The 23361-nt window shown below is 44.3% G+C and overlaps 1 protein-coding gene across 1 annotated transcript in view; it reads left to right on the top strand.

The window, feature by feature from the left end:
- The window catches only part of LOC132998680 (protein kinase C-binding protein NELL1-like), a 213412-nt gene that overhangs the window by 128686 nt on the left and 61365 nt on the right, over nt 1-23361 (top strand). Inside the window, exon 13 of the mRNA XM_061068408.1 lies at nt 21379-21504. Coding sequence (XP_060924391.1) covers nt 21379-21504 — 126 coding nt within the window. The remainder of the gene's footprint in view (nt 1-21378; nt 21505-23361) is intronic.

Below are 23361 nucleotides of genomic sequence, written 5' to 3'. Positions count from 1 at the left end.
TGTCTTTTCTCACGTCCCATCCTTCCACCGAGATCTGTGGAAATCTGTGCAGAAGTTTCTGGAGAAATGAGCAACAGTTGTCTTCTGAAACCACATTTAACTTCACTAGATCCCACCATTTCATCATCATGAATTATTCTCTTTGAAATCAAGGCAAATGTAGCAAAATTGTACAAACTCATTAAACTGATCTGGAGCTGCACTAAACTTGAATGGGTTCTTCCCGGAACCACATCCTTCCACCAAGTGTCATGCATATCTGTCCAGTAGTTGTTGGGGTGAAAACATAACCTCCTCGGTGAAGGTAACCACATGTTATTGATGTGTGTAACTGTCTGTGCACATCTGGAATCTACCGCCACATGAGCAGCTATGTGAAGATCCATGTTAGCACAGCAGTGTTTTGAGCTAAATGCTAACATGTTTGTGCCGGTTTGTCACATTCACGATATCAAACGTCGTTGTTACTTTTATTATCGTGATGAGTTCCTATGCAAACATTTGCTAATTAGCAGCCGAGTCGAGGATTATCAGGGTCGGGTGGGTTCTTCCTCTGGGGATCATGAATGTGAACTGATCGAATGCTGATTGAATGTGAAGCAGTCGTGGGTTTAGTGAGAAACAAGGAAACAACAATAGATTCCAAACATGGAGGTTTGTCGGCTGTGCAGCCGGAGTTCATTAATGTAACCGCTCATGTGCAAACACAACTGCGTGAAGAGAGCGCTGGGCTTTTCCCCTGTTCTCTCTGACTCCCACACACACACACACTGACACACACACACACACTGAAACACTCAGACACACACTCACTCGCGCTGGTGCAGATAGAAAATGGGTTTTGCCAGCGACAATACGAGATGAATGGAGAAGTGCTCAGAGTAAATGAGGTGATTTCCATGATGAAACAGAGCGATAAAAGGCAGAGGAGGGATCACTTCTCCTCTTCTCTCCCCCATCCCCGTCCTCTCTCTCTCTCTCTCCACCTCTCCTCCGCTTTGTTGGCCACACATTCATCATGACATCACAGCGATGCAGAGAACACACACACACACACAGACACACAGACACACACACACACACACACACACAGACACACACACTGCTGAAACTGAAATCCTCCAGAGGAAAGCAGTGGTGAGCTGAAACCTGCCGGATACCACGTCCCCCCCCCCCCAACTGCAGGTGACCTTGAAGTGAAGAGGGTGATGTCACTCTGGAGTGTAGAGCAGCAACCCGGTGTGTGTCGGCCAGCATGGATAAGAGCCGGCTCTGAACTCCCGAGGACTGAAATAAGCCGGCCAGGAATTATTTAGTGGACAAAGACGGGAGCAAGGACAAAGGCAGCAGTGCTCATGTAAATGTTCAGCACCGGTGGGAAAGTCCTGTGTGTCCCCGGTGGTCCGAGGGCCGGAGGTCGGTGGACAGATCGGTTCCGTGAGACACCTCGGTCCAAGATCTCACCCACTGGTCCGAGAACTGGCTTCAATATTCATGGAGGAGGATTTTTAAAGATCTAAGATAAAGTTGCACTAGGTGAACTTTCTCACCCGCCTCGTTTGGTTTGGACCTTTGATATTTTTAGAGGTTAGATTGAACCAAAGTAAAAGGTTTTCCAGATCATGGTCCTGAAACAAAATTCAGTCCAACCAATAGATAAATATTTAACAGTTTCAAATAAAAGGCTTTTTATTTTTCGGTTTCTTGTTTTCTAATTTGAAAGAAAAACAGCTTCGGGTCTTTTTACTCTTTGTCAGACAGAATAAGAAATTCCAGGACGTTGCCCTTGGCTCTTGGCACTTGTGATAAGTATTTTATTAATAATCGGCTGCAACTTTAGTTAATATGGTCTCTAGGGGATCACCTGCATGGATTTAAAAGATTCTACAACCAAATGTAATTGGGCCGAGTGCTATTCAAACAAGAGATTATTCAGTAGCAAACCTGAGGTCAGATTTACAGACGTCCTCAGAAGTGAGTTCTTGGTCCTGACGACTGACTCTTTACTCCAGTCTCTGGCTTTTAGATTTTAAAGCAGGTTTTGTTTCTTTGAGTCTTGACCTCCCCCACCCTCACTCCCACCACCCCACTCGTCTGCTTAGAAAGTTTCTCACTATTGTCCAGATTCACTGGCCGACCGCGGCCCTGTTGTCAAGCAACGCAACAAGTGCAGCTGTTTACGTCCGTCGCTAGGAAACGAGAGCGGCGCCCAGATTGATGTGTGGGGGGGTGGGGGGGGGCGTGACCAGCCATCAGGGCTGTGAACAATGAACGTGACTCTTCCACAGACACCAACATGTTCAACTAACTAACTTAACTGTGCCCTGCTGTCATGCAAACAAAGCTGGAAAACCTCTAATGAATCTGAGTTCCAGTGGTGACGCAGTTTACAGTTTCCTGTAACAGTTGGCTGGACGTGGAACACACAGATGGGGGGGCGGGGGGCGCAAGTTAAATCAGGGGCGGGGCCAGGGAGGGATCCAATCTGATTGGCCCCTGAATTGGCCCTGTTACATTCTAACAATACCAACAATACATATCACTAGTTGTTAAGAATATAATTTTAATCTACAGGAAATAATCCATAGTGACAAATGGATGTGTTTTCAGTAATGCAGAAAATAATCTAATCTCTGATCTCTAATATTTGAAACAACTGTAGTTAGTTTTTAAAACACTATGAGGGAGAATTTTATCAGTTTGTTTGTGTTTGAGTTTTGATTTGTGGGTCGAACATATCGGATATTGAGATTTATCCAAATTTTTGACATTTTATGGACAAAAAAATGTAATAGTTGAGAAAATGATCAGCAGATTAATCATAAATGGATATGATAATTAATTTGTAACATTTTGAAGCATCTCCATTTGTATTTACTCTTATTTATCCCAGTTTTTCCTTTAATTTGTCACCCATCTGCACTGAAGTTCAGCTGGAGTTCACCTCATTAAGGTTGTTCCCGAAAAAGCAAAACATATTTAGGTGAACTGAACTTTTGGACCCAATGTCAATATGGAAGCACATTCTGGTTTGAATTTCTTTATCATTATAGCAATTTCATCACTGTTAGCACTGTAAACTGTTGTGTATTGAGTTGTAGAGTTCAGCATCTATTTGTGATCTGATTACCGAGTGCATCCTGGTGGCAGGTGTTTGAGGAGAAGTTGTTTCTGGAGGCAAACCGGAGACTTGAGTCATTTCAACTCAAAACTCTTTATTGTGACAAGGAACACGGCAGTGATTAGGAGCGTGTGACTGCTTCGTGATGACAGATGTCAAAATGGCGTCCCACTCCTTCTCTGATCCAGCACAACTCTTGATCTTTCCACCCCATCATGGAGAAGTCTTTAATTTAACAGCTTGTGTTTTACCTGCAGGTTGTTCCCCCCCCCCCCACAGGGATCATTTATATGATGTGATGTGAATCCTTCTCGTCTCCGGCTGCGCAGATATCGATAAACACCTCGTCCATCTCTTGGTTTCTCCTCCTCTCCAGGAATGTGGCTAAAGACTCAACTTAATCAAAACACCAACAACAGGGTTCAGCTCCAAAAGGAAGAAAACCTGAAATACATCAGGACAATAATTATTTTGTATAAATAATGTAATATCAGTAGGTCCAATGGACAGTTGAGCTGCTAAGGATCAAACAATGACATCAAATAATGGAAAGACAATTATATCATAAAGATAACTTAGTGTCATGATAAACACGCAAAGGTTTTTCATTTTTCATATGAAGTTAAAAGAGGGTCCACAGGACAATGTAAGCTGCAACAGTTGCATAACAGTTTTAATAAAAGCAAGGTTAAAATAGGTTAATAATAAAAAAGTTAATAATACAAAATACAACACACAACAAAGGCTATTTAAATTTAAAGGTGCTTGAACTTTGTGCTTGAACTGTGTGTTGATCAGTTATGGCTCCATGTTTTCAAAACATACTTATCATTCTGCGGCACAAAGCAACGCTCCTTCACAGCGACGGAGATAAGTTGTGACACAAGTTGCAGAGAGACAGTAAAGAGTATGAATGAATGGATATGAACCTGAACGAGTCTCAGCAGAATGCGTCTCTCCTTCAAGGCCGATCCATTCCACACAAGATGTAAAGTTCTTATAGTAGAAGTGTGGAAGTAGTGTGATAACCTGCAGGAGTTATTTGTCATAGTTACAGTAGAAAGGCACCGAGAGAGAACAGCCCTCCGACAATGTTAATGCTCCATCTCTCAATGTTAATCACTTCCTTTTATCCAACCCACTCCATCACCAGACACTTGCTTCCTTACAGAACGTCACTGGTACGTTTGCATATATTTTCTTTATGGATTCAAAGTGACTGTGACGGGTTGTGAGTTTGTATTTACACCAGGATGCTACTTCTCATAATCACTGGAAGGAGAAAGGGTGGATTCTCCTGCAGCCACGCCCCCTTTCCACCCCCCCAGCCGTCCACACAGCCACACAACTTCCTTCCGTTAATATTGAAACAGACGTGTCACCTCCAATCATTAATCTCTGCCCACCCCCTCCGCCCCGAGCTCTGTGCCCTTGTAGAAAGGTCTCGCACATGCTGATGCACACACACACACACACACACACACACACACACACACACACACACACACACACACACACACTACCGTGCACGTACACACACACACACACACATGTGCACATCCTCCTCCACTCTCTTTGTCCCGAGCGCAGTCCTGCAGTGTGCAACTTGTGGAACATGAAATAAAGATGAGCCAAATGGCTGACCCGGTGCCAGGACAGAGGACAGAGGACAGAGGACAGAGGACAGAGGACAGAGGACAGAGGACAGAGGACAGAGGACAGAGGACAGAGGACAGAGGACAGAGGACAGAGGACAGAGGACAGAGGAGAAAGGACAGAGGAGAGAGGAGAGAGGAGAGAGGAGAGAGGAGAGAGGAGAGAGGAGAGAGGAGAGAGGAGAGAGGAGAGAGGAGAGAGGACAGAGGCTGAGGACAGGGGACAGAGGACAGAGGACAGAGGACAGAGGACAGAGCAGAGAGGAGAGAGGACAGAGGAGAGAGGAGAGAGGACAGAGGAGAGAGGACAGAGGCCAGAGGACAGGGGACAGAGGACAGAGGACAGAGGACAGAGGACAGAGGACAGAGGACAGAGGACAGAAGACAGAGGACAGAGGACAGAGGACAGAGGACAGAGGACAGAGGACAGAGGACAGAGCTGAGGACAGAGGACAGAGGACAGAGGACAGAGGACAGAGGACAGAGGACAGAGGACAGAGGACAGAGGACAGAGGACAGAAGACAGAGGACAGAGGACAGAGGACAGAGGCGAGAGGACAGGACAGAGGACAGAGGCTGAGGACAGAGGACAGGGAACACGGGTCAGAATCGAGAGCTGGAGGAGAAAATCAGGGACGACGCTGAATTCATCAGTTTTCAAAATCCTAAACATTAGATTTCATTACAGTAGCACTGCAGCTTAATCACCTGAATCCTGATTCTACTTGTATATATGTGTCTTCTGGAGGTTGTTACTTGGAATGCAAACATCTATTTTATTTACTTAATTAAAGAACCAATTTACACCTATATTATCTGTAAATATTGGAGAAGTTTGCAGCCACGGTAAAAGACAACCCAAGGTGAGACTCTGTGGAAGTTGTCCGATGTGCAGTGAGGTCACCGCTCATGGAAGAGGAGCAGTCGTATCCTTGTTGGTGTCTCCTCCTCCTCCTCCTCCGCTTGTCCTCATTCCACAGAACAGAGTGAGAGCGTTTCTCCTCCTGCTCGGGCGGAGCCAGCAGACCGACTGTTTCCCTCTCACACAGTCCATGATAGCTGACTACATAAAGGATGTCACAGCCGATTGAGAGCAAATTTGTTTCCAGACACACGTGCGGCTCATCGGCCGTCCAGCCATCGCCGGCATTTAATTGCACTTGATATTTAAGCGCTGGAGCAGATCATATTACAAGTGGCTCTTCCTTCTGTTGGCGCTGGCGGCGTTTTCCATTACACGCTGCTCATTTCCCCTCGCCGTCCTTCAGACTGCGCTGAATGTCAGCCACTCGGGGCGTCGGGATTCCGTATCAATTATGAGAATCGAGGCGGCTGGCTCAGGTAGATGGAGCCGCGGCCGGGGGAAGGACGAGGGGACACGAGGCAAAACAAACTGGATGAGCCCGGCGAAGTATCGAAGAGACGTTAATGATGTTAAATGCACGCCACTTGTATTCAATAAAGCTTCACCAAATTGCACAGACTCGCAGAAATCAGATCAGTGAATATATGACGGATTTTTTTTCATCAAGACTTGCAAATTATTCCCGGGGGAAATCAATGAAAATGTCAGAAAAACATTTAAAAAAAGCCATATATAGCAATGTTTAAGTGAGAAAATAAACATCTCGATCAAGACCAGAATTTATTGAGTTCTCTCGAGGCCCATGTCGCTTTCTTCCACCAAGTTTTGTGGAAATCAGTTGTGATGGAAATCTGGAGATACAAGAGGTTGGAAACAAACAAAGTTATCTATGTGTATTTGATAAGGGGCTTTCTGCAGAAAGGATCAACACAGGGAGTCACAAGCATCTCAGAGTGAAGATCAAGAACAGTCTGATGCACAGATCTTATACAGGAGAACAAGGCTGTTTGCCTGAGCCAGTTCAGACTGGTTCTGTAGGCTAGATTCAGACAGGAACTGAAGGACAAGAACAAATCATTTACATACATTTCCATTGGTTTCTTTGGACAGTCAATAAGTAATGGAAAGGTCAAACAGGTACATAGAAAGGTCATGCAGGTTTCAGGTCATAAACATTTAAGGTCATGGAGTCTTAGACAGGTATGCAAAGAGTTACTCTTCAACTATATCAAATAGGGTTCAACCACACTTTGCTCTTTCCTTCTACACCAAGTCATTTTTCCAATACAAAGTTTAATAATGAAAGTTTAAGATGTTTCAGAGGAGTCACATCCAATCATATCTGATTTGCTCGCTGTGCTCTCCTCCATTTTTAATTCCATCCGTCAGTGTCACGTGATGTGATTTTGAATTCACCCCCATGTGCTGCGGACATTAGATGAGGTTCATCTCATCAGAGTAGAAACCAAACTTGTCACTCAGTCGAGCGAATATCACCTCCGAGGGCCGACAGCTCCTTTTAATCAAGCGTGAATTCAATCAAGCTGCAGCCGATTATACAAACTCATAGAAGGAAAATATATATGTGACTCTGCACCAGAAGTTAATGGGTTGTTCCCCGGAGACGTACCACATCCTTCCACCATCGATTCCTGGTGATCTGTCCTGTTGATTCCTGCAATATTAATAAAACAAATCAAAATGGACAGGGTTGAAAACAGAACCTCTGTGGCTGAGCTGATGAAAAATGGACATTTGAGTTGAATAAGAGAAGCAGACATCTTTATTTTGTTTTAACTCTTGTCTGTGGTGTGTTCAAGGAGCGTCCGACAGCTGAGGTGTTCCTGCAGAAAAGCACAGATTTCACAAAACACTGTAGGAAGACATGTCGTATGTCTGTTTCTGAGACATCTTCTTCTTCTCCTTCTTCTGTCATGTCTGAGAATCTTCTGTCCTGGGTTTCACCGAAGTGAATAGTTTGATGGAGGTAGTGCGGAGAAGTAGGAGCAGCTAACTACATGCGCTATAGATCTGACAATAGAATATTCTCTTTTCTGCCACTTTCAAGATTTGAAGTCGCAGTCGGATCTGAAATAGTTTCATAGCTCTGGGACTTTGGCTTTGAACAAAATGTCCCTTACCCGCTGGTGTCCTCTACAAAACAATGTAGCTGCCATTACTTCTGTCTTTTATCAATATACGAATTTCACTGGACCCACGCACCAGAGATCAGTGTATTTGGGAGTCAAGTCCAATGTAGTTGAAGCAAAACCTGTGTAATGTGCGACTCTGGGTCTGAGAGAGCACCACCTCTCTGTTCTGTGAGAATAATCAGGATCTGCACAAAGTCAAAGTCCTGCCTGCTTCCATTCAGCAAAGAGTTTTTACTTTGACTGATTACCTGCTTCAGCAAGTTGAGTTTAATGAAATACTGACTGAATGGAAATCACTGGAAGAACCCAGAGCTGTGTGATTTAACAGGAAGCACGATTATAGCAATCATCCCTTGAATAAATACATTTGAAGAGAAAGACTGAAGTACCAGTGACAAACTAAGGACCGTTATTAACTCAGTGACCAAAACGATGCCTGTTTTTCTTTTCTCCATCAAGATTCATGAATTATTCTCTGAGAAATTGGTGAAAATGGCAAAAACGGCATTTAAACAAGAAAGAGGAGTGAATATCTGAGTGAGTTTCAAAAGCTGAAGAGGCTGAAGGCTGCAGGACCGACGTCACAACTTCTATTGTGTCACTTTTTCATCGCTGATGTCACAACCAATAGAACAAACCCGTCACGTCTGTGTGAAATCTCTACTGTGTCAATCGACATGGTTCTTTGGTCTCTTCTCTTGTCAGCTTGTCGGAAAATTCATGCGTGTGCTGCAGTGTGCACTCAACCATCATGGCTCACACCTCCAAACTGTGGGGGTTAATGGGCTATAATAGTTTTCCTGTCCCATGTCCCACATCCTTCTACCAAGTTTTGTGAAATCCACTTTGTAGTTTTTGCAGAATCCCATTGAGGAGCAAACAAACCTGGTTTCCACAAGTTCGCTGCAGCTTGGTTGAGTTTGTGGCTTCTCTTCGGCCTCGATGTAGTGAACCACCCTAATTTAATACTTAACCAAACCATGATCTTTACCCTAGAGTGAGTGGTTGCTGGTTAAACTGGCCCTGAGGCCGGACCCCGGACATGGTCGTACTTATATCGCTCCGGTGACGCCGGTGAGCATAATCAGAGTCAGGGCTGCATCCTCGATTTTCACTTGCAGCAAGGACACAGAATAAAAACATTTGCTAACTCAAAAAACCCAGATTTTATGAGATAAAAATTTATTAAGGTGCCTCTCATATCAAATGGGTCTTGATATATTTCTGTTTGTTATTATACGGTACCACAGGGAAATCGTAGAAGCCAGTAAACCGCTGTGGTACAGTACGTGTGATGTGACGGAGAGGTAACGCTGTGGAATCAACAAGCTGCAGACGGAGATAAATCCGTCTGAAATAACGAGCGGCCGTGATGGACCGAGCGCTTTGATGCAACTGTCTGCATCCATCAGACAACAAGTGGTTCGTGGGCCGGGGGTCAGCGGGCGGATTCAGACGCACGGACTTATCGGGACTGATTGTGATGCATCGCTCGCTCGGCAGTTCGGGGAAGAAGGGGGGGGGGGTGGAGGAGCTGCAGCTGGCGGAGCAGCTGACGAGCGAGAGGAAGTTGTCAGAAGCAGATGTGGCGCCTCCTGCGTGGCTGATGTATCACTAAAGTTACTTGTCAACGTCGTGTCTTAAAAGAAGAGCCGCGATGTAGAAACACAGGAGTGAGTGTGTGTGTGTGTGTGTGTGTGTGTGTGTGTGTGTGTGTGTGTGTGTGTGTGTGTGTGTGTCTGTGTGTGTGTGTGTGTCTGGTGCCGTGAGGACGGGAGCTGCTCTGTCGGTTCCAGTTGTCAATTCTGATCCTGAACCTCAACTCAAGTCGGGGGTTTGGTGGTGGAGCATTTTTTTTATTTGGGAATCGCTTTAGAACGGTGGGACATTAAGTGTCTCTGAGGACGGCTGAGGTCGGAGAAAGTTGATGTGCGTGCATGTGTGTGTGTGTGTGTGTGTGTGTGTGTGTGTGTGTGTGTGTGTGTGTGTGTGTGTGTGTGTGTGTGTGTGTGTGTGTGTGTGTGTGTGTGTGTGTATGTGTGTGAGTGTGTGTGAGAGTGAGAGTGAGCAGCTCAGTTTGGTTTGTCATCACTTTTTCCCAAAGGAAGAGTTTCAGGAATTGGGACTAAACCATATTTAGGATTAAGTTAGGATTAGAAATTGCAGGCGAACTCCACATGATGAATTATGACACAAATCATGTTTTTGCATTATTCACCATAATGCCAGATTAAACCACACTAAAAAAAAATCCAGTTTAATCCTTTCATGTGGTAAAGGAACATGTCCTGCACATAAAGACGAACGACGTGTTTTCACGTCCAAAGAGTCGGTCCCGTAGTGATCAGGGTTCAAGGTTGTTAAAACTAGAGAAGTACAATATGAATGCAGTCAATGCATATTAATAATATTAAATGTTGACATAGACGGTTACTGTTAATCAAAATTACAGTAAATTTGAAGGTCAAATAAACTTGCATCCACAAATGCCTGTTTCATGCTGTTTTTCACGTTTTAAAACTTGCATTTTCACATTTTAGCAGCAAGAAAACTTGTTTTTTCACTTTCAAAACCAACTTACTTCGACAAAATCTATATTAAACAAATGAACACTGGCTAGGAACGCGTTTGCCAAACAGCTTCAACAGCCAAAAAACGAGATCGGACAAGTTTACAGGAGAATCAAAGTCTCGAGCCCAATAAAAACCTGCTGAGGCTCAAATAAACCAGTCAATACTTTAAAGACACAGATATTTGCTTCAGAGGCGCACTCGTCCTGGATTAGAGACTCAAGTAATTGCATAATGAAAGCAGCAGCTATGTTTACAAGCAAACCAATAATCTACACTTAATGGAATTAAGATATTTGAACAGCGTGAAGTGGGCTGTTCACATTTTATAGATGCATGAATACAGGACATTTGTGGCTTGTAAACACAATTTAAACACTCAGCTCAGGTTTCCCAGATCCCTCTACTCCTCTGTTTGTGTTTTAGAACCAGCAGGTTGAACTGTAGTTTTTCCGAAGCTATCGACAAAGACACTTGTGTCAAGAGGACACGAGTGTGTGTCTCCTGCTCAGCTGCTCCTCATCTGGAGGAGTCGGCCTCTCCTCCTCTTCCCGTGGCCTCCAGCTGCTCTCTGCTGTCAAGTGGAACCACCGGGGGCCGGCCTTAATTATGACCAAGAGGTTGGACTGCGACACTGAGGGCCGGGGGGGCCGAACCCCCCGAACAGGGCACGCCTCGCTCTCTGTCGCCACATCATGAGACAATGAGAGCGATAGCAGGGCCATCTGCTGCCTCTGCCTTCCCAGCAGTGAACAATAACTGTGTGTGTGTGTGTGTGTGTGTGTGTGTGTGTGTGTGTGTGTGTGTGTGTGTGTGTGTGTGTGTGTGTGTGTGTGTGTGTGTGTGTGTGTGTGTGTGTTTGTGTCTGTGTGTGAGAATGCTGCTTCGTTTCTCCTCAGCGACTCTGCCGTCACTTTGCTCGTTCTCCCGCTGGGACTCGTACCGGCACATCTACCTTTCAGGAAAATGGGACAAAGCCACAGTGGGGCATGGAAACATATTTACAAACTCCTTTAAAAATGTATGAGTTCCTAAAGAGAAGGAAAAATGACCCTATGTATTATAAATGTATAATATCTTTTAGATTTACTCAGAACATACTGAGCTTGTTGACCTGGAGTGGGTCACTAACAAATTGAACTGGAAACTGAGCCTCCTAAAGCGTTTTGATTCGTGTCCTGCTCGAGGATCTCTGGAGATTTGGGTCCAGACTTGTTTCTGCAGTTTGTCTTTCACCCGTGCACAAAGCAGCGGGAGCTTCTCCGCTCGGACTCGTTCACCACAGACACAGATTCTCTGCAGGATTCAGGCGAGAGGTGCAGCAGCAACAGCAGCAGGGAGAGACAGGAAGTGACATATTGATTCTGCTGCGTCATCAGAGGACCTCCTGCTGTGTGGTCCTGTCCTCTTCTCTCTGCAGACTTCAGGGGGCGAGGCAGAGAAACTCCAGAAGCTCCAACTGGGATCTCTGGAGTTCAGTGCAGGTCTGACAGCAGCTTGGCTTTGCAGCTCGTTGGTTTCTCAGTGTTTGATTTTAAAATGTGTTCAAACCGGAGCAACAGGGTCAGTCTCCTGTTTTTCATCTCTACATCTCTGCTGTAGTTCAAACATCACGTGAATCACTACTTTCTCTCATGTACCACAAATATCATCTCAGTTTCTACGTGCAACGAATTGGTTTTAATTCATCCCAAAGTGAGGCCAAATCGACATGATTGCCCCCTGGTGGCTGGCTGCAGTATAGGTCATAAACCCCAGTGGGTGGTTGGAATTAGTGTCATGCTACAAAGCCAATTTATCACAGGTATCAACATATTGTATGTCCACAAATTGCTGAGATGTATCTTGTTTATATCGATTCTCCGAACACTGTCACCTACACTCAGGATTTCAAACCTCTGATCCATGAAGTTTCCTTCGTTTCACCTTCTCTCCTCCCACATGTGCTCATCTAGCGACTTCATGAATAACATCAACTCATCTCATGACTAATCTCCAGAAACCAACCAGCACCACCTGCAAATAGAAATGAGAAGTAACGTGAGACTGTGAGATACACACATTCACTTATACACACACACAGCGTTTTGTCAGCACAGGTAGCAGCTGCCTCCGGATGAGAATAACAACGACGCTAATTTAGTGTTCCCACACTTCATCGTAGAATATTAATAACCCAATAACAGTTTGCCAGTCACATGACTCGTGCCTGTCACTGGTGGAGACACAGAAAGTGCAGTGCTGCTTCGTCATCTTCTCGCCTTTTGTCTCTTGTCCTGTCGGCTCCGAGATGAATGGTGACTGATGGGATGTCAATTAGGTCACGCAGGTCGTTAACCGCCAGGCTTCGGCGTTGCCTAGCAACTGTTCACTAACGCTGGAGTCATTTCTTAATCAAGTTCTTATCTCAATTTGCAGATCAACTTGCAGATGACCTACCTGACAAATTTAGATTAGTGCATATGTATCAGTGTGTGTGTGTGCATTTGCATCTCTGTGCATGTGTGTGTGTGTGTGTGTGTGTGTGTGTGTTTGTGTTGCAGTAATCTGAGACAATGAGAGCTAAATTCAACCATCTGCTGCTGTCGCCCTCCCAACAAAACTCAGCTCAGGGACAATCAAGGGTGTGCGTGTGTGAGTGTGATTTTGTGTGTGTGTGTGATTGTGTGTGTGAGTGGGACTGACACAGAATAGTAATGCTGGTTGTGACTTTGGGCAAAAGACAAAACAACCCATTGGACGTGGTGGACAGACACACGTCAGCAGGTCAGGATGTTCTGACTGACTTCTGCCTCAGAGTCTTTTTCTCACAGAGAACAGTTGTGTACTTGCTTTTTTTGTCGTCTTGTGTCAAACTCTCAGCGTGAACCTGCTGTGACAGTTAATTTAATCAGGTTGTTGTTTTTTGCTGTCACTGTTTTCCTCTGTTAGCATCTGTGTTCATCACTCAGCTTTCTCTCAACACACAACAGCATCTGCACCGTGTGCTGATTATCAGCCTGTCGCCGGATCCACTTCTCCTCTCCGGGCGTGTGCGTCCCAGCCTGGGATTCATGTGTGTGTTTGTTCAGAGGCTGCAGATACTTCTGTAAAGTGTTTGTCTGAATAAAGGTTCAAATCAGGTCCTTGATACAATTTGACCTTCGATCTGGTTTCACATTGTAAGTCAGGGAGCGCAGTAAATCTACTTTGATTGGCTTGGAAACTGGGCGCGTGTCTGATGCTGTTGAGCTGTCTAAAGGTTGTGAATCTGTTTGAATGGAGAAAATGATGGACTTAATTTTGTTGCCATGGTTACATCATATCTTTATTACTATACCAGCATCACCAACTTCAGGTGCAGTACGATCAAACCAAATCTTGGTCTGTCTGTCTATCTATCTATCTATCTATCTATCTATCTATCTATCTATCTATCTATCTATCTATCTATCTATCTATCTATCTATCTATCTATCTATCTATCTATCTATCTATCTATCTATCTATCTATCTATCTATCTATCTATCTATCTATCTATCTATCTATCTATCTATCTATCTATCTATCTATCTATCTATCTATCTATCTATCTATCTATCTATCTATCTATCTATCTATCTGTCTAATCTGTCTATCTGTCAATCTATCTATCTATCTATCTATCTATCTATCTATCTATCTATCTATCTATCTATCTATCTATCTATCTATCTATCTATCTATCTATCTATCTATCTATCTATCTATCTATCTATCTATCTATCTATCTATCTATCTATCTATCTATCTATCTATCTATCTATCTATCTATCTATCTATCTATCTATCCATCCATCCATCCATCCATCCATCCATCCATCCATCCATCCATCTATCTATCTATCTATCTATCTATCTATCTATCTATCTATCTATCCATCCATCCATCCATCCATCCATCCATCCATCTATCTATCTATCTATCTATCTATCTATCTATCTATCTATCTATCTATCTATCTATCTATCTATCTATCTATCTATCTATCTATCTATCTATCTATCTATCTATCTATCTATCTCTCTCTCTCTCATTCTCTCTCTCTCTCTCTCTCTCTCTCTCTCTCTCTCTCTCTCTCTCTATTCACTGTTCTAGTCGTCTAAACTCTCCCACATGTCTTAATTATGGACTCACCCACATTCACACAATGATGAAGCAGCTGGACTCCCGCTCAAGGAGACTTTTTCAAAAAGTCAAATTAACAGTAACCGTCGTTAAAGATAGAAACTTTAATCCAATCTGTAATATATATATATATATTTATATATATAAAAAGTACCATGAACTGAAAATCGAATGTCGACCTTACTTTCTACATTTCTGTTTATATATATTTATTTTCAATGGAACGCGGTGATAAATCTGCACATACGAGAACCTCAAGGTTCCTCAGAGGCAGAGCCGTTGTTAAACTGTCCAATAAAAGGTGTATTTATTGTGTCTGTGGAGATTCGCACTGGTCCAGGTCACGGTGAGCCAAGAAAAGTTGAATCAAGGTCGGCCGCACTTGCAGAAGCTTGAAGGTGTTTTTCACTCCTTGTCCATCAGACGACTTCCACTCAAACTTCTCGCTGTAAAAACATTTATACAACCATGTGTTTGTTTTGCATTCAGCTTTAAATTCAGACAAACTGGCATCTGTCAATATTGTATTTCACATTGTGACGTATTTGAACATATTTTAAAATGAAACAGACGAAAGAGCTTTCAGAGAAGAGACTTTTCTCTCCTGAATGACGCACTTTTGGTTTTGCACAAACTGCGTAGCTCTTAATTTCCTTTTGCACATATTTCATATAGCAGATTTATTATATTCAGCTATTTGTATGACCTCTGCATAGGAGGTTACGTTTTCGTCCCTGTCCGTTTGTTTAATGGTTGGATTGTGTGTTTATCTGCAAGATTATGCAAAAACAACTGCACAGATTCCTTTGAAACTTGAATGATGAGACATGAATCGTCTTGCTGAAGGACACGTGGACTGGAAGGGGAAAGGGATTGACCCGCCCACCTTCTGGTTAGTGTCCAGCCCGCTCTCCCCCCCGAGCCACAGCTCTATTTGTTTGCTGTGCAAAGCGTCAGCGCCTGCGTCAGTTGTGCTTTGTGCGTTTCCTCGCTGATTTACACCTCATTATCCCCATGAAGCGGATTCTGATTTCTTATAGGATTTTAATAAGACCTCAGCTGTGCAGTATTCCGTGGAACCATAAGAAAACTCACACTGTGCCTCCTCCTGCTGCCTGATAGATGGCTGTTATATTTAGAGTGGTGGGCACCCAGGTGTACTCCAACGCTTCGAAGTAAGTACACCCGTGTGTACATCCTGCACACACACACAGACACACACACACACACACGCACACACACACACGCAGAGCATCTGTCATGGAGGTAAACTGTTCCGCTCTGTCTGACAGAAGGACTCTGCCACACTTTCTTTCTTCAGTGTCTGTCTGAGACTCTGCCAGTCTGCGGCTCGGTGAATGGCAAATTCTCGCCGCAGCCTCAGAGTGACGGGTAGATTAAACCGCCTCCCACTCACCTCCTCTTCTTCCTCCTGACAGCGACCCTTGCCATCGCTCAGTCCCTCCGACCCACGAGCTCTTCTCTCCTCGGCGATGCAGGCGACATGTTCCTCAGCCGGCTCTAATCTGCTCCACCTGCTCCGTCTGTGTCTTCCAGAAGGACAGAGATGGTGCTGCTGCTCTAATTAAACACAATAGCAAGTTCTCCTTCTCTTCTGGCTCCTCTGTTTCCGAGAGGCGTAGTTTTGTGTATTTGATGAGTTCTGCAGCACGGTGCATGTCTTCATCACGGAGATCAAATACCCATCATGAAAATCCCTCGGCCCTCAGTTCAAATTACAGGATAACATCACAGCTCTTTGCAAGTTCATGTCAGTAGTTGAACTTGAGGATTGGTGCGTAGTGGGGGTGAAATCCACGCTTCCTCTCTTAACTTTACAAGTTGTGCAAATCTACGCCGTGAAACTCAATTATGATGGTGTGTAATTGCTGGCTGAGATTAATTACCTCCTTCAGAGGAGGCCGCTTTTCTGATGTTCTCTCTTCGACTGTGTTAAAAACAAAGTCCACACAGAGATAATAAGTGATGAGGAGAAAGTTTTTTATTTCATCTTCATTTAACCACGCTCGGTTCTGCATCACGCTGCCAGTCGCCTCGTGCACAGACAAGAAACGTGTCTCTGGATTCAAAGAACAAAATCTGTTTGTTTCGCATCAAACGAACAAACTCTGATTTTCTGATCCACCAAAGCAGAACAGGAAGGTGATCTGCTGAAGTCCTGAAGTTCAGGCTGATGATCACAAAAACAGGAATAACTAAATCAAAGAGTTTGGGTTTTGCTGTCATGTTTCCTGTCGGGATGGAGACTCCTGGATTAAAGTGAGATCAGATGATGAGGCAGCGAAACTCAATGAACTGTGTTTGTTTGAATTTTCATGAAGATGGAGGCAGAGGAGCTTCAGCATCTTTATCAAGGACACGTCAGCCGGGACAACAACTAGCAGACTAAGACTTGAGTTAATTGTTAACTGCTCCTCAATAGCTAAAGTAACTAGTTATATCGCTTGTAACAATATTTCCCTTTACTCAATCAGAGCTCCTGTACACAACTGTAACATCTGTATCATCCGTTTCTGTATTGAAAGCTTCTCAGAAACTAAATCATTCTGGTTTAGCCGCATCTTGCACACTCAGCACCCAGAAGTCCGACTTTTGTTTGTAATTAGCCAAGTTTGGATTATTCATTTAAAGGAGACATGTTCTGCTCATATTCAGGTTCATAATGTGAATATGTGTTATTACTTGAAGAATATTTAAATGCTCTAAAGTTCAGAAAAGACCTCACTTTCCTCAAACTGTCCATCGCTGCAGCTCCTCTTCTCAGCCTCTGTCTGAAACACTTGGTTTGAGCTTCTGTCTCTTTCAATATAGATCAAATGAATAAAACATTTAATCCTCATAACCACCATAAAATAAATAAACCAAATATGAATAGAGTAAAGTAAAAACGAATCAGACTCAAGAATTAAAAGCAGCTTTGTACAAGTGCTTTAGAGAAAACTACTAAAATATCGGAATTCTCTAACTGTGTGTGTGTGTGTGTGTGTGTGTGTGTGTGTGTGTGTGTTTGTGTGTATGTGTGTGTGTGTTTGTGAGTGTGTGTGTGTTTGTGCGTGTGTGTGTGAGGTGCTAAAAGTAACGCTCCACCTCAATTATTCTCCTGGTGTGTGATCGCTGGGTGAGATTAACTTTTGTGTCTATAAAAATAGAATGAGAGTGAGAGAGAGGTCAGAGAAGTGTGTATGTAGGGGGGGGTGCAGATTGTAGTGAACACGTGTTTGTGTGCGTGTGAAGGAGACGAGTTGTGCGTCCGGAGGGTGATGATGTTTGGAAAGAAGAAGCAGTTTTTGTGTTGTGCACATGAATTAGTGATTCGTGCTCGTACATTAGCGTCAGACGGAGTTAGTGGCTGTTGTTGCTACGAGTCATTTTCAGGGAGGAGCAGTGGGAGTCACAGCTTGTTCCTGTACGACTGAATTCATATCAATATCATCTGCAGTTGTTTTCACAGTGTGCCTCTGGACATTCATATAAATATATTTATATATATATATATATATATATATATATGTGCAGTACTGATTTTTCTGTATATTGGAAAGTGTTTTGGGAATCCTGCTCGGCTCGGGATAGACCGACCGCTGTTTAACCTAATGTTGTGGAAAATACACTGTGCTGTGGATAGTTCATCTAAAACAACCACAGGCATTTGTTATGACATTTCAAGTATTCGGCTTGAAATAATACTTTCTGCTCAATCCGTTTTTATGCATATGCAAGAAACAAAACTTTTGTCCATGATCTTAACTTAAAAGTGCACTTGCTCCTGTGAGGATTGATATGGACATTTTAAAAAGCCGGCATGCGACAGACCGAGGCAATATGGTCACATACTGTACATCCAATATAAACAGTACATTACGTTAACACAAGTTTATAATGCAGAGAAAAATAAATACAACAAGGGCGACACACACAAACGCAATATCTGTGTTGACTAGAGTCTAGAAAAGAGGCGTTTGTTGAAGAAGCTATTTCCCTAAATCTCTGCTCAATATAGAACATGATGCAGATATAGGTACACGTGCACTCACACGCACTCACACACACACACACACACACACACACGCACCTACACACACACACATGCACACACACACACACACACACACACACACACACACACACACACACACACACACACACGTACACACACACACGCACACATAAAAATAATATGAAGACTCTTCTCTCCTTCTGCCTCACAGCATCCAAAACATCCGAATGCACAGTCTCTCTCTCCTAAACACACAAATACACACAAAGGGATGAACCAGGGCAAACACACACGCACAAACACACACACACACACACACACACACACACACACACACACACACACACACACACACACAGAGAGTCCTATCAGGCCTTATTTTTAGCTGATCCCCACCTACCCACCACCAGCAGCCCTGACCTACATCACAGCATGAATAAAGCAACAGAGACACGAAGAGAGTGAACTCGGAGGGGAGTGGCGGGGATCGGGGGGGCAGGTTGGAAGGGAGTGATGGAAGGAGGGAAGGAGGGATGGAAGGAGGGTAGAAAGGAGGAAGAGATGCACACAAATCCAGAAAAATGAATTCCCTCCTGTGCAAAATGACAGTTCCAGTTCTGTCAGCAGACCTCACCTGCTCCGAGCGTCCCAGAGGAGGCTGCAGAGGGCGAACACACAAACACACACACACACACACACACACACACACACACACACACACACACACACACAGATGCACATTTACAGGCGGCGCAAGACCTTGTGACCGACAGAGATCTCAACGCAGCTCGTCACGCCTGCAGCCTTGACAGCAGATGCTGTAAACGCCAGCTGACAAAAGCGGTTGAGTTCTCTCGACTTTGAATTATTGAGGCGTCGCCGACATCACAGACCGGCTCTTCCCGCTCTTCCAACAATGCACCGCTCCCGTTTCATTTTTTATTTTTCTTAATAATCACATGAGCAGCTCTCAGGTTGCAGTGCTGCCTCGGGACCAGATGAATATTAGATTCCGTTTCCAGCCTTGAAGCGCTGCGTTAAGTTCCTTGTGTTTTTTTCATGTAGCAGATCAATGCCTCTGTTCTGCTGAAGGCCGGCGAGCCTTTGTGCGCCTGAACACACCATCCATCTCCCTTTGATTGTGCATTTCAACGCTCCTACTGTACACTCACCGAGGATGAAATTTGCAGAGGAGAAAAAAAGAAAAAAAGATAAAACCTCTGGGTGTTGCATGTAAGTCAATTACACACTTCATACAAATTCATTCTGCTGTAAAGGGGGAGAGAGTGTGAGAGCTGAGAACCTCAAAGCTGGAATGTATTTATCCAAGGAGAGGATATAGAAATGCTCCGCTCATCCTCTCAGTCCGTTAAGTGCAGCAGACCCGGTCCCTCATGTGGTGGAAAGGCCTGTTCGCCTCAGGGAGCCGGCTCTCTGCTGGTCCCATCCACATATATATGACCCACACACACACACACACACACACACACACACAGACACACACACCCATAGATCCAGGCTCTTCTGTGTAACACCTCCCATGTGTGTTTCTGATCCCATCCCATCAGCAGCCATCCTGCCCCGCTAACGCCTCCCTCAGCTCTTTGTGTTAATGCTCGTACGACGTCGTTCAAGCTACATTAGGAAGAGAGGGACTCGGTGTGTGTGGAGCGAGAGGATTTAATATATCATGATATCAGTGGAACATTATCCACGTCAGGTGAAAAGTGCCGCGCTCCGTTCTCCTCCATCTTCTCCGGTTTAAACGTCCTCATCGAGCTTCGTCCTTCTCCCTCCTTCATCTTCACGCTCTTCTGTTGAAATGCTGAAAAAAGCTTGATTTGTGAAGCATTTACCTCTAAAACACCAAATACTGGACTAGTTCTAGGTTCTGGGTTCTCAAGAGTGGGTTGAAAGTATAAATAATAAGCCAGAGACCAGGTACTTTAAATTCAAAGCCGGCACTTTACTAAACACACTTAACAAAAAACATAATAAATAAAGTTTAATGGACTATTTATCTATTTCTACACTTACGATACATTTTTATATTTATTTATTTCACATTTATCTATATTATAACTATTTAATGAGAGCAACATTAGTGTGGACTATTTGTTTATTTAGTATACATTTTAATGCATATTTATATATTTCAAGTTTATCTATATTATTACTTTTATAATAGGGGAGATATTAATATGGGTTACATTTGTCTCGGAAAAAGTTTTGCATGTTTGATTGTGTGATTGATTTACATTTTTGGGGAACACATTTTTGGATGGACAGCTCCAATTACCTCCACTGATGAGGTTGTGTTCTCATAAGCAGGGGCAGCTGTGGCTGAGCGGTCGTTCTCTAATGCGATCGGCAGTTCGATCCCAGTGTTTGGGCGAGATACTGAACCCCCGAACGGGAGAGGCACTGTATGAATGTTTGTATAACAGCAGTAGTAGTTATCCAGAAGAGAAAAGCGCTATATGAATACAGACTATCTGCTGGTAGCATTTGTTTGTCTGTCTGTCAGGAGAATTACGCCAAAACTGATTCCCATGAAATGCTTTGGAGGTTTGGGACGTGGCCCAATGCTCAGTATATTGAATTTCGGAGGAAGGTCTAGGTTCATTTTCAATCAATCAATCAATCAATCGAAATTAATTCCTATTGTGCATAGTAACAAATGTTTAAAGTCTCCGTTAACATGGCGTTCAGCTGTTGAGATGTGACTAGAGCTTCAGTGTTGAGTCGGTTCAATGAGCCTCCTACTCCTGGTCCATCAGTCGCCCGTGTGTCTGTGGAGAAGTGTCATGGAGTCACTAACCCTTGTCTCTGCTCTGTTGCTCCTCAGATATCGACGAGTGTGCGACGCAGATGCATTACTGTCAGTCCAACACGGCGTGCGTCAACCTGCCCGGCAGCCATCGCTGTGACTGTCTGCCAGGCTTCATCCGAGTGGACGAGTACTCCTGCACTGGTACGTGAATCATCAGGTTCTACTACACAACTGTCACACAATCACACCAATGACACACTCTGAATTCTGACCTTAACATATTCATTAGGAGGGAAGGTTGTTTAAATAAGGACGTATTAAGATCTCTAGATACATTAACTCTGATGATTTGTTTCTTTGGAGGAATGTGTCTGTGGGTTGCCGTGTTCATACATTCTGGAGAATTCCTGAAACATTTAGTTCTGGACTAACACTCTCAAAGTTGGGGTGACTTTGAATTGTCAATATCAAACACATGACGATTCAATATTTGGGAGATTCCAATTCATGACATTAGGATTTTTGTCCTGTCCCAGTTCACCAGCTCACCACTAGGCCCTACCTCCTTGTGTAGTCCCATTTCTCTATGTGATGGAGGGGTAGTGGCCATGTAGCCCTTCAAACACCCCTTCAACAGTTGTTGCTGCTAAAATGCTCATCAACGTAAATCTGTCAGAAGACGTAGATCCAGCGGAATATCTTATTTTTAATCCAGTAACAAATGAACATGCATTTCATTACAAAAATCGATATTCATGTTGTAAAACCAAGAAAGTAAACATTCTGAGTGAGAGTAATCACTAACGATCGTTTGCCAGATATCAGATCAGACCTGAGTCGAGATTATCCTGCTTCATTGGGGAAGTTATAACACGATAAGACGAATGAATGAATGAATGAGCAGATTATTCGTCGCACTGTGACTCCAATCAGCCGCCGCCCTCGTGGCTCCGACTCTGTGCTTTGTTATCAGAAAACCAAAGAGTGCAGAGGAGTTAATGCTGAACTGATTGGTAAAGAAAAAATAAAACCTGCAGCGTCCATCTTTTGAAAGGTTGAGAGAATCAGCGAGCGGCTTAACAAGAGCCAGTGATTGCAGCCATTCAGCTTTTTGTTAATATTTTGTCTATCTTAAAACATCCTGATGAAAAGGTTCCTGTTTCCTCTTCGTCCCTGAACCTCCTCAGAGCTGAAAACCCAGAATCTGATCAAACCTTTCTACCGACTTTTTACAACATGCTGCACGTTTTCTGTCCTTGTTCGTCTGTGGACGTGAAGCTGTTTCTCAACGTGCGATTCTGTGACACCACTGGAGTTTTCTCTCTCTGTAAAGGGGTTAAAAGCAGCATGTTCTCTCAAGGGGGGGGGGGGGGGGGGGGGGTAGGATGTTCTTGGTTTCTGCTCAGTGTTTCTGCGGAGTGGTGTTCTTTAATTAGCTCGGAGTTGGCAGCCACTCAGGGACAGGGACCCGTGGACAATCAATCTCTCCTGCAGCTTGTAAACTGTCCTGGCATCTGCCTGGAAGCAAGAGGAGGCTCTCCACATCTGCCGGGAGAGATAAATCCTCCCTGCGTCTCCTTCGCCTCCTCCTCGCCTTGCGTCTCCTTCGGCTCCTCCTCGTCTTGCGTTTCCTTCGGCTCCTCCTCGTCTTGCTCCTCCGTCGGCTCCTTCTCGCCTTCCTTCTCCTTCAGCTCCTCTTCGCCTTGCATCTCTTATGGCTCCTTCTCGCCTTGCGTCTCCTTCACCTTCTTCTCGCCTTGCGTCTCCTTCGGCTCCTTCTCGCCTTGCGTCTCTTTCGGCTCCTTCTCGCCTTGCGTCTACTTCGGCTCCTCCTCGCCTTGCGTCTCCTTCACCTTCTTCTCGCCTTGCGTCTCCTTCGGCTCCTTCTCGCCTTGCGTCTCTTTCGGCTCCTTCTCGCCTTGCGTCTCTTTCGGCTCCTTCTCGCCTTGCGTCTACTTTGGCTCCTCCTCGCCTTGCGTCTCCTTCGCCATCTTCTCGCCTTGCGTCTCTTTCGGCTCCTTCTCGCCTTGCGTCTCTTTCGGCTCCTTCTCGCCTTGC

Source organism: Limanda limanda, chromosome 3, assembly GCF_963576545.1.
Source record: "Limanda limanda chromosome 3, fLimLim1.1, whole genome shotgun sequence".
Classification (NCBI taxonomy): domain Eukaryota; kingdom Metazoa; phylum Chordata; class Actinopteri; order Pleuronectiformes; family Pleuronectidae; genus Limanda; species Limanda limanda.
This window is presented reverse-complemented; position numbering and strand designations above follow the sequence as displayed.